We start from the raw sequence: 16,130 nt of genomic DNA on the forward strand, positions 1-16,130 counted from the left end.
TGTTAAATCTGAGCTCCAGCCAGAGATCAATGTGCAAAGAGCGATGAAAACAGTTTGTCACATTATCAATACAGGCAATGGATATTACGGCATCAGTGCAGTAGGTGACAAAGAGACAAAAGTAGGGCTGCGTGATAGATTCAATTTATAGCAAGGAGGGGACAGCTGTACATACATGAAGAACCATAACTCTGAAGGAGTGTTTTTGTTATGAATCAACATTTTGGCATCTATCTCGCCTCCAGTGCCTTTCTGTCTAATTGAGTGAAAAGTTAATGGGAGAACAAGTTTGAACTCTGTGCTGTATGATGTTCAGGACATTAGTGAATATTCCCACATAGAGATAATTCTGTGATAGTTAACGTTAATTATATTGCTGCTCACGCCGTTGATTAAAGCCACATGGCCAGATTTAATTGGAACCAAATGGACATTACGAATCACTCCCACACTTAAAAGCCTGTAACACACATGCTACATCCAGTGTGAACAGTGAGATTCCCATCAACATCAAGTCTGGGCACTAGTACAGTGCTATAAATGCTTTTGGAGAGAGCTGAAATGCCCCGAGTCATTAGTATATACTGGAATCAGTCAAGCAATAAGTGCAAGGGTCAAAATGTAAGTATGAATGTATGGTATGTCTGTGTCTTTACTCTACAGGAAAGTATTTTATGAGTAGATTGCGACGGCTTTCCAACATTTTTGTGCTCAGCCAACTCAATATGGCTTTTACCTGCGACACAGCGCTGCCAACAGAAACCAGGAAATTCCATTCCTCTTGGGTTTCTGTAAGGTATGTGATACTGCTCTCGACCCGAACATGGCCACACTATTATAATCACCAACAGAAATAAAGGACCAGCGGGGACGTGAACACTGCGGCCTCTATAGCATCAGCAGGCTCCATGTTTCTAGTCCAAGTAAACCATCTGTATGCCGCTGGTCTACTTTGCTTTGTCTACCTGTATCGTTTTACACCCACTTCACATACAGGTCATCACAGAGCTACAGTCATGTTTCATGTACCAACATGATGTTCTCAAAAAAACTGGCATCAAGCTGTTTTTTTTTTAAAAAGGGTACATCTGATCTAAATCTGCACCGTGGCTTTATACATAACAACCCTTATCTTACAGCAGCCTTTACAAAAAACTGCTTGACTACACTTTAAACAAACTTCTAAACAGCACTACAAACAAGAAGAGCTGAACAGATGAGAAGGCCTGACGGTACATTTTTAACTCTCCTGGGATCTATTAGCTAAGATGCTCAGCTCTTGGATCGTTTAAAAGTGTTTTTTTCATTGATTTTTGACAAACTAGTGCAGTGCCCGTTCAAAACATGCCTGTTCTGAACGGGTCGATTGCCGGTGTTGCTGCTTGCAACTTTCTCAAGAACCGCTCCTCCAAACAACTTCACGCTCGACACTGCCCTTCCTTTGGTCTCTCTCACACACACACACACACAAACACACCACACTCTCTCACTCTCAGATAACAGACTACACACTCCGACACAGTAAGTGGTGGTACTATGCACCTTTAAAGATTGTTTGGGAATGCGATCCTCCAATAAACACAAAGAAAGAAGAACCTTACTCTGATTGGTCGAGATTGAAGATACAGAGTTGTGTCTAGAAGGTAACCCCTAAGTTGTCATTGACCTTGAATGCTTAAGGTTAGTCTTGCGAGTTTTATTTTACTTCATCAACTTTTACTTGACAGTAGTAATAGGCTAGTAAGTGACACCACTATTCCACCCGGTGCAGCTGCACCTCGTTCCGACTGCGACGCGACCGCCAGAGCTGATTGCGGCCACTCTATGCTTGTGATTCCACCAGACGCGCTGCAGCATGTTTCAGAAGCATCTCTCTGCTCTGCTCCGTAGGGCGCCTCACAATTGAGTTGACTTTTTCATGGAATTATTCAATCGTTTGTTAAATGCCCCCATTGTTTACCCGCCACCATGACTAGTAGGCTGATCAAATTCACCAACATTTGGCCTGTGACAGGTGCTAATTTCTAACCCTGTGTAGCAAGCAACAGAGAGCGACCCAGCATGCCGTTCAGCGGTGTAACAGTTAACATGGGTCCCCTCTCAATACACTACACAGTGTGTACATAACACACAACTAATGAATATGTGCCGTAGATCTCTTTCCTTGGGTCCTCGGCAAAACACCCACAAAGTGTGAAGTCGATCAGATGAATGGTTGTCAATAAAATCGAAGGACAGACAGACAGACAGAGACTCTTTCCATTTTAGTTACATAAAGAACTTTTCATGTTCATACTGGGAACAGATGCATACATTGAGAGTTAAATCTCACCTGGAAGGAACAGACATTAAGATAAAAAGGAGTTAGCATTTGGTTACATACCGGTTTTCCCAGCCCCACTCTCCCCTGTGATGAGGATGCACTGGTCCTTGTCCTGGTCCCTCAGTGAACGGTAGGCCTCATCTGCCAACGCATAGCTGGAAGACAAAAGGCACAAAGTCATAAGCTTTTCACATCACAATAACATGCCCTCATTTCACATACAGTAACGTATGCTTATTTTCCAGGATATTTTAGGGGGGCTGATGTAGAGATAGTGGGGTAAAAGGAGTTCAGAGGAATAAACACAACTACTGTGCCAGGCCGCATGGCGTCCATCCTAATCGATAGCACGTGGCTTTGTTGGAAATTAGGTCGCATCTGTAGAACAGCCACAGGACCGGAGTGACTCGCAGCTTTATTTAGCTACACCGGCTGGTTCACATTTGGGATTTGGCTTTGACATTTGGAATATTGACCATTTCCTGCTCTTTTTCCTAAACTTAACTACTACACTAATGCTGCTTAAGCTCCCGCTGCACCCAGACACAAAACAAGAACAGCCCCTTATGTAAACTAATTGTTTTGATTGTCATATAACTTTAGGATTTTTTTTCCTGCTGCTATAAAGAAGAAATAATGAATCAGCTTTAATTGTACCCTGGCAGGTGTTTGAATAATGCAATTAGTCATCGAGAATGTAAAAGAACCCCTTGGTGGATTAGTGAATGATAAAAGTGGAGCGCCTATTATAACGTGAAGCCTATTGTTATACATTCCAGGACAGTGACACAATGGGAAAGTAGGACTGATTATTGCAGTTTCACCCCCCACTGAATGCCAGAACAATTTATGATTTGTTCTCTTTATGTGCAGACGATCCCTTATGATGGTTCCAGAGAAGGGTGTGAGGGCCATATCACAATGACAAACTTTTTTATCTTGTGTGGCACAGTGGTCTGTAATTTCAATATGATACACCCACAAAGAAGGAACACTATAGGGTGAGGCTGCGGCAATAGCTTTTTACAGCTTCCATTTGGCAAGCAAACAGTCATGTACAGTGCTGCGAGGAGGGTGTTCCAACTTTCTCCTCCAACAGGACACGAGACTGCAAATTAGCTTTTCTTCGTCTCCGATCCCCTCCCCCGTACTTTCACATTCATTACTTAGGAATTTTTTCCAAAGCCACGACTGGTAATAGCTGTGATTGTGACTTATAGGCTGTTGAGAATTGGTTGAGTTAGTTTGAGACAACGTTAAGTGGAGTTGGAAGAATACTATCATCTACGACCTCCGTGATGAGCTCTGCCAGGTTTAAGGAGTCTCTTTGAGTCTGACTGTACTGGTGGACCATAACAGGAGGCGAAAAGCTACCGGGAAGACAGTAGCTACAGTCAGAACAGTTTGTTTCAAGCTGATAAACTGAGCATCTGCCCTGCTGGAGTGCCCCTGAGCAAGATGATGACTCCCTACCATAGACTGTATAAAATAAGTGGATGTTGTCGCTGTGACGTCACTCATTGGTTTGCGGACTGACATTTTGAAGCCTTGAGTTTGGCATTTTGGCCGTCGCAATCTTGTTTTTTTGCAACCAAAAGTGACACTAGAGGGTGGAGCTAAGTACAACCGAACGCATAATAAAACATTTTTAGGCGACCAAAACGTTACAATTAACTTTCATGAACTGAAAACACAGATTAAAGTTGTAAGACAAAAACACGGACAACTCCCAGACCGGACAACGCCGTGGTCGCGACCTGTCAATCACAAGGTAGCCACGCCCTAAAGCATCCCCTGCTTTATGGTCTATTTGACTCTAAATGGGACCATCATTTACTAAATGAACATCATGCTGTATTGAAGAAGACTTGAAACTAGTGATTGAGACCATAAACTCATGTTTACTGGTGAATCAGGTGAGAAGTAGGGTCATTTTCTCAAAGACTTCTATACAGTCAGACTTCTTCTTGCAACCAGAGGATTCGCCCCCTGCTGGCTATTAGAGAAAATGCAATTTTAAGGCGCTTCCACATTGGCTTCACATTTCAGATCTGGAGTTGCTGACTGATTCCTACCATCTCTACAGGATACAGGTCAATGCTACAGACTTCAAAAACCATCAGGGGTGTAATGTCCCAGCTTTTTTAATATCCAGCTAAGATCAACATCTTTAAGTCGTATGTTTCACATTGAGTTCAGGGTAAATATAGCTTGAGGTAATTTTGGAGGAATGCATCAAAATAGTCTCTCCCTAGTGTCTAATTTGGTCTAATTCCTTGCCTGGAGGGTAGGGACAATCCCAAGTCTCCCAGGGCTGAGTAATATCACTAATCGAGTATTTATATGCACTAGGAGTGCTAGACATGAACGCGGGAAGGAATGTCTGACATTCACAGATGCTGACAGGGGGTTTTCATACAGCACTCACAATGGGTTGTCTGAAATGGGATATGGAGCTCTGAGCATTGGTTGCTGAGGTTTAGATTTACTTGTAGAGGCAAAGCTGTTGTCAGATTCAAGCACACTGCATATTAGAACATAGCGTGGGACCAACCAGCGGGCTCAAAAACTGGTTAGACAGGGTTCAAAGTGAGCTCTAAGGGAAATGTTCAGACTGCTTTTGCTAAACAGTAATGCAGCATCACTCTGCAATTTATTATCTAGTCCAACTTCCACAAATACACCGAGACATGGAAAAAGAAGGTAATGTCTAAAAATCTAATTTGGTGTACAGCAACGAAAGTATTAGTGGAGTCCGTGCGGTGAGGAGCAGAACTCAGAGCATATAATCACACGCTGAACTGACACTGACCTCCAATTTGAAAAGTAGCTGATTGCTAGTAAGAAGCCATGACAGAGAGGGGGCCCGGAGATGGATAGCCAGATGAATGCATTCCAGGCCACAATACAAAAGTTAAAGCTCAGGCCGCCTAATGGAGCTTAGGGTTCTGCACCATCACACATCGCTTTGGACCAGAGCCCATGCAGCCCGGCAACCGGTCCTCTCCCTCGTCAACCCCCATGTGTAGGCTGTCCACCGGCAAACCCTTAGGAAAAGGGGGTACGCTGATGCAGAAGCAAGTTCCTTTGAGTCAAGTTGGTGCAGTGAGCTCTTGGGAAGTTACTCAAAAGGTGTTTTTTTAAAACACTGGAGGTGCTGTGCTGCGGGCTTTACATCATGTCACACACATAGTTTCGCAAGTATAAAACCTTCATGGTTCAAAACGTCGTAGGAACGAAGAGTAAAGACTGAGGTTGTTTGCAGCTGGAAGTGTCCCGTCAACAGTTTTACAGAGGTTTATTTTATAATGGTCTATAGGGAAATGCTTTTTGGGACTGAGGCTACATTCCAAATCGCATCATTTTTCTTTTTACTTTTGGTACATACTGCAGCTGCCCTTACAAAGAACATACTGTTTCATGCAGTATGTATACAATTGGGACATATCCTTTCTCCATAACATTGTGTCTTGAACTTTGACCCTCTGCTGGCTTGCAGACTGCAAAATGTGACCGGATGTATGGGTATTGGAACACAGAGCAAGTGTTGTTCGTTTCAGTACCGCAGTTGGCCACTGGAGCTGACTGATTGCTGACTGCCGTATCCAGCTCTCTTAACACATTAGTGGTGTAATACAGATGAGCAAAACAGGTGAAGCAATACTTATCCCTCCCGACTGCACAGGGCAGCAAAAATTTGTATTGCATGACAGTTACGTATACAATGTCATCACATATTTTCCACTGATCAGCATTAGCCAAGAAACTAAGCGATACCCAAGCAAAATCAGGGAGGAAGACAATTTGTTCTGGTGAGAAACACTGAAACTGTTAGAACTTTACAAAGAACCTTTAATGCAAATTTTTGGTGCACTCGGGCTCCATCAAATGTTTTTTTGTTCTGTCTGGCACAAGCCTCTCACTCCAAAATCCCCACCCCCACAATCTGTAATCACAGCCCGGCCCCTACCCTCTCCTCCTGTGCACCACGTTTGTATGGACGAGACTCGCCACAGGACATTACGTCACTGTTGAAAAGGGCAGCACAGCGCAGCAGATGTCTGCTTTGTGAAAACACTCCTGTTGCCTGACCTGATCCCGACAATGAGCAAACCATCACACAATTATGTCACCCCCAGAGGAGGCCGGTGGGAGGGGGAGTGTACCAGGAGAAGGTGAGGGGTGTAAAATGGGAGTGGGAGGTCCTTTGCCAAACACAGCTAGTCATATGAATATGAATGGCCATCACATAATCACAATATGAATAGAAGTCAGCACAGGCGAGGGGGCCACGCCCCAAAATTGTACAAGTCCAGATGATGATGATGAGAAAAAAAGTCACATCTGACTGCTCACAAGAAACTAATCTGTAGTTTTTTTATCCCACATACAAAAGCTAGAAAAACAAGGCAGAATTATAATTAATGTTCATCCCTGTGGCAAGAACATTGTGCTATCATTAGGGCCGCAGCAACAGGCTGGTACCACTTCACAAACGTGGAAGTTAAAATGATGATGAAGCACCAAGGTCACCATCAAAGGCAGAGGAAGCAGTGAGTGAGGCACCGAAATCCCTAAGGCCGCCCTGATCAGTGTGTGGAGCTGTGTGTGTGTGTGTGTGTGTGTGTGTCGGGGGGGTTAGCCTGGGAGGAGGGCCTTCCTTTTGGTTCATAAGTGCTGCTTGGTACCTCCCCTTCACATCTGCCTGCAGGCTGTAATTTGGACTTGCACGTGGCAGCGGTGAACACAAAGCCACACTGGCATGAGGTAAGCAGTAGAAAATAGTCTAGTCAGTTGTTTTTACTACCAACCTCCTGGTAACTGGGGCACAGGAGGAGATGATGGGCTGGCAGTGTGTGACCTGAATCTTAAAAAGGGTGGAGTACTCCGCGGGCAGATTCAGCACACTTTAAAGTCCTGATTTATAGATGCTAATGAAGCTGTAATATATGAGCTACTGGGAGATGACAGGACATTTGCAAACAATAATAATCTGTCTCAGAGGCGGTTAGCCATGTCTTCATACTGACATGCAGCACATTAGAGGAAAGTACAACTTGGTTCATTTTCCAGCCCTAAAATGGATAAACCCTGTTCAGTACTTTGATGCTAAATCCAGTTCTATTATGTGTTTGTAAGCATGGGGGGTGGGCCTGTGATCTCAGTTAGATCTGGCTTCTCCAGAGGCCACAGGAAATCCGCCCAGCTCCGACGGAGAAGCCAAGGAAGCAACGCTTTCCTGATGCTTTATGGCCAGGTGGAAGAGCGGGTACACACATTCAGAGTACAGTGGCATGCATTCAGAAGATTGCTGGCGAAACACGCTGGTGTGTTTCAGACAGATGTGGCACATCTGCGTATTGGTTACGACAACGTGTCGCTGTAAAAACAGGTGGTAAGGAAAAAGCTCAGCACGCAGGGCAAAAACATCTGACACAAGATCACGATAACAGTCTCATGTTGAAAAGAGCACTCTAATTGTGCGACCTACGAGGTGCAATAATGAATACCTCCGACTCTCTAAATTAAAAGCTCAGAGTGAAGTGGTGCTGCCACAGATCTCTAATTTATTCAACACTCGCTCCGGGTTGCCCGAGACCTCTGCTAAATTACTCATTGATACTCCCCCCCCACCCATACATCAAAGTTCGAGGGGGGTCCAGGGCTTTAATTTACTTTACTACACAGCAATTTAGTGTTCCACAGCAGGGGAAAACACAGATTCATATTGTTTGTCTGATCCTTGGAAAAGCAGGAAATAAGCCCGCTGAGTAAGTTAGCAAAACATCCTCAAAGTCAAACTCAAACAAAGACTCTTCTGAGCCTCTTTTGAGCGGGTTTGGAGAGAAGAAGCATATTTAAAAAAAGAAAGAAAAAGATATTCAAATGGTTCCCAATTATCGGGTGTTTAAAAGGGCTAAAAGAGTTGACCGGATTGTCTGAGTCATGAGATTTCATACAATGATAAATGAAGGCCTTGTGCCTTTGGCGAGAAGATATAGAAAAACACACTTAAAGGGAAAAAAAATACATGGCCACATGTGCGCAGCCACAGACAGGATGATGGAAACAGAAGAGCAAGATGTCTTTTTATAGCCCAGAAAGCACCAGCTCTGTCAGGTTTGAGGACTTCCTCTCTTCATCCTGCTCTCCGTGTCTCAGCCTTCCACTGTGGCAGAGTTTTCGGTCACTTCAGGCTCTCAGAGACCCTTGCAATGTAAAACACATCTCGACACTGAAGCATACATAGTCCTGCTGACAGACCAACTGACCTTCTGTGAAACAAACTAGGCTAGTAGTTAACTCTTCTGCAGCTGCATTGGAATGATCTCATCTCAACATTATTTGTGGATGACCTATGACCCGATCTGAAAAGCGGATGATATCTTATCTACTACGTTTGATGTGTCTTTCACAATGAGAAATAAATCGTGTAATCTTTGAGCCCTAGAGGCATCGCAGCACCGCCTGCACAGTATACACACACACACTCGCACGCACACAAAGGCGGCATAGAAATAAACGGTTATGCCTAATTTAGTACAAGATCACTTGGCATGTCCTCAAAGAAGCAACAAGGCCTCAGGGTGACCATGTGACCCACTGAGCCCATTCAGACAACAGACCGAGTCATTGTGGGTCTAACCGACAGTGTGATGTTGGTTCCACATCAGCACCGCAGCGGTGGGTGACAACTTCTCCCGCTCCACACTAGGAAATGAGGAGGCCACAGACTGAGAGGTTTTGGTAGAAGCAGGGATTCAAGTTGTCAAGGGGTTCTTTTTCCAGAGCCAAAATAAAGTTTACAATGAAATATTACAGTTAAAAAGGTAAGAGGGACATGACCCTGCTGCATACACGGTGGGTTGATTTAACACATGTAAGCTGGTTGAGTAAAACTGATTTGTTGCACCGGCAGTAGGCTATTGCAGGATCTTTGTGTAAAAGGGGCTACGGACTCCTGCTGCATTGTATAGCAGAGGTGAGCTGCCTTAGCTGAACTGAAGACCAGCGTTCAGTTGCAATTATCTCCGCCCTCTCATGTCACTTCAGGTCATTGCAAAAAACTAAGATGATGACGGCCAAAATGTCATACTCAAGGCTTCAAAATGGCAGTCCAAAAAATCAATGGGTGACGTCACAGTATTTTTTTCCCCTAATTTATCATCTTTTCATCTTTTTATAATATAAATTGTCCAAGCTCCCATGCAAAAAGCTAGCTTGGAAGTGGACATCGCTTGACACAAGCTTAACCCCGCTACGATGTGCGTTTACAGTTTCTCTGTGTAATGGAAGCATGACCCTTATGGTCCATAGTCGGGCCCTTTGGGAGGTCTTTCCACAACCAACCGAATCTTCAATACGCACAAATCACTTCTACATCGGTTTGACAGCTTGTTTGATTTCATGTGACCAATCACACGCTGCCCCACCATGACTGTGCACCAGCTGCACAGTGAAAGCAGCACTGCAGCCGTTCAACAGCGGGAGCTGCAGTCATCCATCAATAACTGATGTTTCACTGTCTACATCGAGGACTGCTGTGTACGGCCAAATGCACAAAAAAGTTGATTCGAATGCACTTATAAAAAGAGATTTAGTCACAGTTAGACCCAAAAAATGTGTCCTAACATAATGATAAAACTTTGGTCTTTTTGTGCAGATAATAGTTTCATAGCATCTTCAACGAATGAATGGAAATATGTGTGCCTCTTGATGACTGCCACTAAAAAATAAAAAAATATATATGTGTTATTATTGTCAAAGATATAAGGTTCCATGGCAGAACAATATTCTACACCGCTGATATGAGTCTTATCTATTTGCCTCCATTTCGGTATGCCTCTCACGTGTTGTTATGCAAGCTGTGTACACAGATACAAAGCTCAATACCCATTGTTCTGGCTATGAATGGAGAGAGTTTACAATGGGTTTTGGACAGTCACATATAAAATAAAATCTATAAAATAAAATCTTAAGCTCACATAAGCAATGAATGACAGCGCGGGCAATGTTTAATCAGTATTGTGTGAACCTATCAGCAGGTAGGGGCATTATCTTTGAAAACAACAGAGGAATTCATAACCTTTCGCTATTAATGATTACCACCGGGCTTAGTAACCTCAGATACGATATGCTACCAAACAGAACCTGGTTCACACAGTAGGAGAAACACAATATGCAAAATGGCACAACCACTGAGGTAGAACTACAAGCCTGTATTATAATATATACAGGATTATAATATTTGCACTGCTCACTGGCATTTTGCCTTTTGTCACAGCTTGAAAGTGTAGCGGCAGGCTACATGGGGAGAGAAGGGGATGACATACAAATAAAGTCCAACACCAAACCTGAACCAGGGACACTGTGGTTACTGTATGTGGTAAGGGACAGCTCTCCTAAGTGCCAAGGGAAAGCTATTAACAACATACTGGAAGATTAATCGCCAATCGATTTCAGTATTTTTTAAAGAACAAAAAGTCAAAATTCTCAGATTCCAGCTTCTTAAAAGTGAATATTTTCTGGTTTCGTTACTCCTCTATGACAGTAAAGGGAATATCTTGGAGTTATAGACAAGACAACACATTTGAGGACGTCATCTTGGGCTTTAGGAAACACTGATTGACATTTTATAGATCAAACAACTAATCGATTAATCAAGAAGATAATCAACGATGAAAATAATCCTTAGTTGCAGTCATATTTGTGGGTATCTAATAAAACTGCTGCCTGTATGCACAAATGAAGCAGTTGTTTAGAAACGGTTTCAATATCCAATTTAATACATTTGCATCTTATTATTGGGTTGAAGAAGTGGGTGGAAAAAAACAACACACACACACACACACACACACACACACACACACACACACACACACACACTTTCCCAGTCACGTCTCTCTAGGTTCACCGAGCTCACCACCATTACGCCAACACACATGCTGGAGAGGACTCGCTCTGCCCACCTGAGTCAAAATGCCATTTCGACAAGTGCCCACTTAAATCTACCTACGTACAGGTTCTGTGCTGCAGCTCATGTGGGTCTCCTTGAACACAGTCTTTCTTATATAACACCAAAACAGTGTGCACATGGCCTAAGCTCGTTACCGAATATCTGCAGCTCTGATGGATAAGAAAATAAGAGGAAGAAAGCACAGATCAAAAAAGATATGTACTCTTTCACAGAGATGTGTCTTGTCGATGGTATCTTTCTTTTATGTGACAGTAAGAAACAAGGACATCAAACAGACACTTGTGTCTGCTGCAAAACAAAACTGTACTCACACAGCTCAACTTGGGGAGTTTAAACAGCATATAATACAAGGTAAGGGGCAAATTGTGAATCCCGGAGAAGGCATTACACGCTCTATGCAGCCTCCGATTGGCTCGTACTCGTTACCTTCGATGGTTTTGATTGGTTAGGTTTAGGCATGAGGAGTGAGATTGATCGGGTTAGGGTAAGAGTATCAGGGTAAGCCAATCGGAGGCAGAGTAGGGTGCGTCATGCCTTCACTATAGTAGTAGATTCATATTATCGCACGATGGAAAGGTAAACACAGGTACCATGATGCAGTAAATGGCTCCAAAGTCCACCCTAGCCACGGATAGAGCGGTAGGTTACCATGGATCTTTTATCTTAATCCAACATCCTGCATGTAAAACAACACCGAGGCTCATGCCTATTGATCAAATGAATCCTAAAACAAATGGGGCAGTTTTGTGTTCCACAATATAGCCTCATCAATTTGCTCTCGCAAACTTGGCAGCAATTTGATGGAAAGAAGTCTGTGATGCCAGGGCTTTTATAACGGCAAAGGATCTAATGTAGCTAAATAGAGGATTACTACAAAAGCCAGATGAACAGTTCTGTGCAGTCGTAATGAACATACACATCACGTATAGGTCGAGATCGCATAGAAGGAATGCTTCTATTGTGATCCTGGTCAGGCAGGCACTCAGTACAAGTAGCGTACTCCCCCACATGCGATCTCTGGTCTTCATCAGTGCCTTTGACATGGATGGCACAGGCCTCTCACTGGAAACTGCAGCTACTGCAATGAATGATTCAATGTGCGTCATGTTGTTGGCTAAGAATGTGTACACTGCAGTTTTATTCATTTAGTGTTTTATTATAGTTGGGACAATCAAGGGTTTTAACGTCATACTCATTCTAGAGATAATGACAAACTTATTTATTGTGTGGAGTAATATTGTAGTTGTACAAGAGCAAAGGTAAAATCTTTACCAAACTGAGTGAAAAGTGACCTGGGTATCATCATGCTATGATGAGGCATTGCAAGAACACACACCTTAAGAATAAATGATATGAATAAACAACTTACAGAGAGATAATATTCCTAGATGCCTCTACAACAAAGCAGATTTCATAGTCAAGCTGGCATGATAACAGCTGAAACCCCGACATACGCCTTGCACGGGGCCTCTTTGCTCCATTAGCCAGTCGTGATGCCCCCCTGTAGCCAACGCTCTAGTGGCACCGAGCGCCGAAAGCATCGGGGGTCTCAATAGCTCATTAAACATTTGGGAAATCCGATCCTACCCTAGAGACATGCCCGTCCACACACACACACACACACACACACACACACACACACACACACGCACACACACACACACACACACACGCTTCTCTCAATCTGTGTCTGGCTTGGGCGGCACGGGACACACAAAAGATGCCTCCAGGCCATCTGTAATGCTGCTGTGCATGGAGAAAGGCCACTGATTAGTTCATCTCTAATGCTTCGACTTTGTGTAGAGGGGAGGGAAACACCTGCCAGTTAATTATGAGGCGCCTCATCTGGGCAGAGAAGCATTTTGCTAAATTGGCCGGCAGAGGAAATGATGGACACATGAGTGGTCGTCTGTAAACCCAGCTGGAGAGTTCATTCTCATTTCCAGAGACACACATGCACAGCCACATGCAGTTCTTCTTACATCGAGGTATTTTTGTTTTGATACAATTTCCTGACATAAATTTGTCTATATGTGGATTTTCTGTTTTAGCATACTGTAAATCACAAGTTTCATCACGATACAATATTATAGCCTATTGATTCTTTGCACAACAATACAATATTTGCTGATATCACAATGTCTGCCACGATAGGATTGCGATTCGATTAAATTCAGGGGCAAGCGATCGATATGAGACAATACCCTATGCCCATTTAACACAATCACATTTATATCAACTCACAAAAAGCAACTAAAATATCATCTGACAATTTTATTACTGGATTCTTTCAGACATTTTAATGAAAATCAATCAATGCTTTTTAATAAAAAGTATAAAAATAGACCTCCTGTTCACTATAAAGTGCCACATTTCTCATATTTAAGCACTGTTTGAATTTCAAAATAAAGGCGTGTCTTAAAGAGGACGATATGTATATCGATGTTTCGACTTTGCATCGATGATATTGGATCGTTGATCATTAAATCAATATATTGATCTATATTGATGTATCACCCTTAGATACTATATCTGTCACTATCTCCAGAAATGAGATCATTCCTGTCTACGTTTATGACATGCTTCCTGTAGCTGGTACATGCATTCTCACTGATCCATGCATTTGTTTTGTTTTTCCTGTAATATAACTTATTTGCTTCAATTCAGTTGAAGAAAGTGTACCTGAATTACAATCTGTATATTGTGACAGGCTTGGTAAACTTCACTTGACATCTGCCCGGAAACATCTCCCGTCTTTTCCTTAATTGATCGAGATATATATACCGTACTGGTCTCTAGCCTGGGCAAGAGCAGTGTTTATCTGCGGTAACTCTAATTAAGATGGAACGTAACAGGCAATTAGTCTATAACAACTTTAGAGCTAGAGAGCAGCTGCAGTTCTTCTCCCTCCAGCTGATGTGCACACACACAAACACATTCCTCTATTTGTCTGGGGATTACAAGAGCAGGTGTGAAATGAGTGAGCACCTGCACACACTCACCGTTTCCTTACTTGTGCTCAGACAAAAGACACAAAAACACTGCCACTCATGCAGACGGTATTTCAGACACCCATTAGAGATGCAGACAAACACACGATGAGCAAATGATGATGCAACGGCATTCATTAAAAGCAGCACGTTTTACAAAGCTAATCCTGCTCGGGCACCTTTAATCAATAACCTTAAGATTAATCTTTCATCTCATTCACTATCCAGGATGCTTAAGACAATTCCCACAACACCAAGTTAGACAATGAATGAACTTTCCTACACAGACTATGTGTTCTGACAAAGGAGAGGACCAGTTGTTATATTTAGTTAATGTGCACGGCTTTGTACAGTGGGACGTTGGTGATGTCTAAGGTTATATACAAAATGTTAAACCTCAGCCTCTGAGTGGGTTGATGCTGACCAACATGGCAGTGTTATTTACACTGTGTGTGTGGGTGTGTGCTGCTTCTGAAGGGGGTTTAACTGTTGAGTAGTTATCTGTTGCTTGTTATTTGTTCTGTAAAATATCTCTGCAGTGACAGTGAGGTGAGAAATTCAATGGAGCCAGTAGCTTCATTAAATAAACACTAAAAATGTACCATTAGGAGTAATGACATGACTTATTTTGCTCTTGAATATGTTCAGTAAAAAAATTCCCCAAAGTTTCCATCAGGCTGCAAATAATCATGTGACAAAATGTTCTTTTTGTTGTAGAAAATTAACGTTCATTTTGTCCATCAAGCTTTCGACAACATAAATACAACATGATAATCACCAATGCATGCTTTTAAAGTTTCATACTTCAAACACTTTCTTTCAGTTGATCATGCAATGCTAATTTAGTACAAGAAGGCAATTATAGTTAAAATATAGTCATCATTATCTATTCATTGTAAAATAAGTGAAATTGTAATGGCTGTTTTGCCTTGTTGCCTAGCCATACATCAGAAGAAGAAAAAACTACTGGTGAATAGGGCTGGGCAATATGATGATATACAATATATAGTCAAAACGATTATATTGTATTTACTATTCTCTTTAATTTCACTTAAAACAGATATGTTCATTTTGCACTCAACTTCTTAAAATGAGAAAATACTCAGTATGAAATGACCTATATCAAGAAGATTTAGTCTATATCGCCCAGCCCTACTGGTGAAAACTTTTGGTGACACGGTGTGACTTTGCACCACTTGAACAGAACAGTCAGTCAGTGCAAACACCCCAGTGAACTACTTTGGCCTTGACTGATGCAACCTATTCTGAGCTGCTGACTTTATACTGTTCCAAGTGTGTGATGAGGATCAAAGACAGGAAGAGGAAGATTCCTGGGACCCCCTGTTGTTACCTTAATTAAAGCTCAACACTGATCCCCTTCAGTCACTGCAGTAATAATGCCCCTCAGCCAGCTGAAGCTCAGCCAGGCAAAAAACAGGGTCATGAAAAACAGAAACTTTTTGTATTTTGGAAACATCACCAGGAATTGGAAGTCATTTTTGATTCAACAACATTGACTGTACACTATATTTCTCTGTTTTCTTTCTAAAAAAAAAAAGGTATGCCAACTAACTGTTCTGTCATCTCAGCAGGCCAGATATCCATGCATTGATTTTTTCCTCTGCCTTGTTCAAAAGTCAAATATAGCAGTCTTGGCTGCAAAACTGTATGACTGCAGAGCTATAGCTGAAGCAAATAATACAATACTAATATAATATTAAGGCTACATTTTTACAGGCACCGTATGGCGAGGCGGATTCTCATAAAATCTTTTTTGGTTTCAGTTTTTTTTAACTGATTTACAGAACTCTAATGCGTTGTCCAATAAAGGCATTTACTG

At 42.4% G+C, this 16,130-nt stretch overlaps 1 protein-coding gene across 6 annotated transcripts in view; it reads right to left on the minus strand.

Moving 5' to 3' along the window:
- The window catches only part of myo1b (myosin IB), a 71,444-nt gene that overhangs the window by 37,658 nt on the left and 17,656 nt on the right, over positions 1 to 16,130 (minus strand). For all 6 annotated transcript variants that reach the window (XM_037788966.1, XM_037788968.1, XM_037788965.1 and 3 more), the window contains exon 4: positions 2,384 to 2,478. In XM_037788966.1, the coding sequence (XP_037644894.1) occupies positions 2,384 to 2,478 (95 nt within the window). The remainder of the gene's footprint in view (positions 1 to 2,383; positions 2,479 to 16,130) is intronic.

The sequence above is a fragment of the Sebastes umbrosus genome, chromosome 13 (assembly GCF_015220745.1).
Source record: "Sebastes umbrosus isolate fSebUmb1 chromosome 13, fSebUmb1.pri, whole genome shotgun sequence".
Classification (NCBI taxonomy): domain Eukaryota; kingdom Metazoa; phylum Chordata; class Actinopteri; order Perciformes; family Sebastidae; genus Sebastes; species Sebastes umbrosus.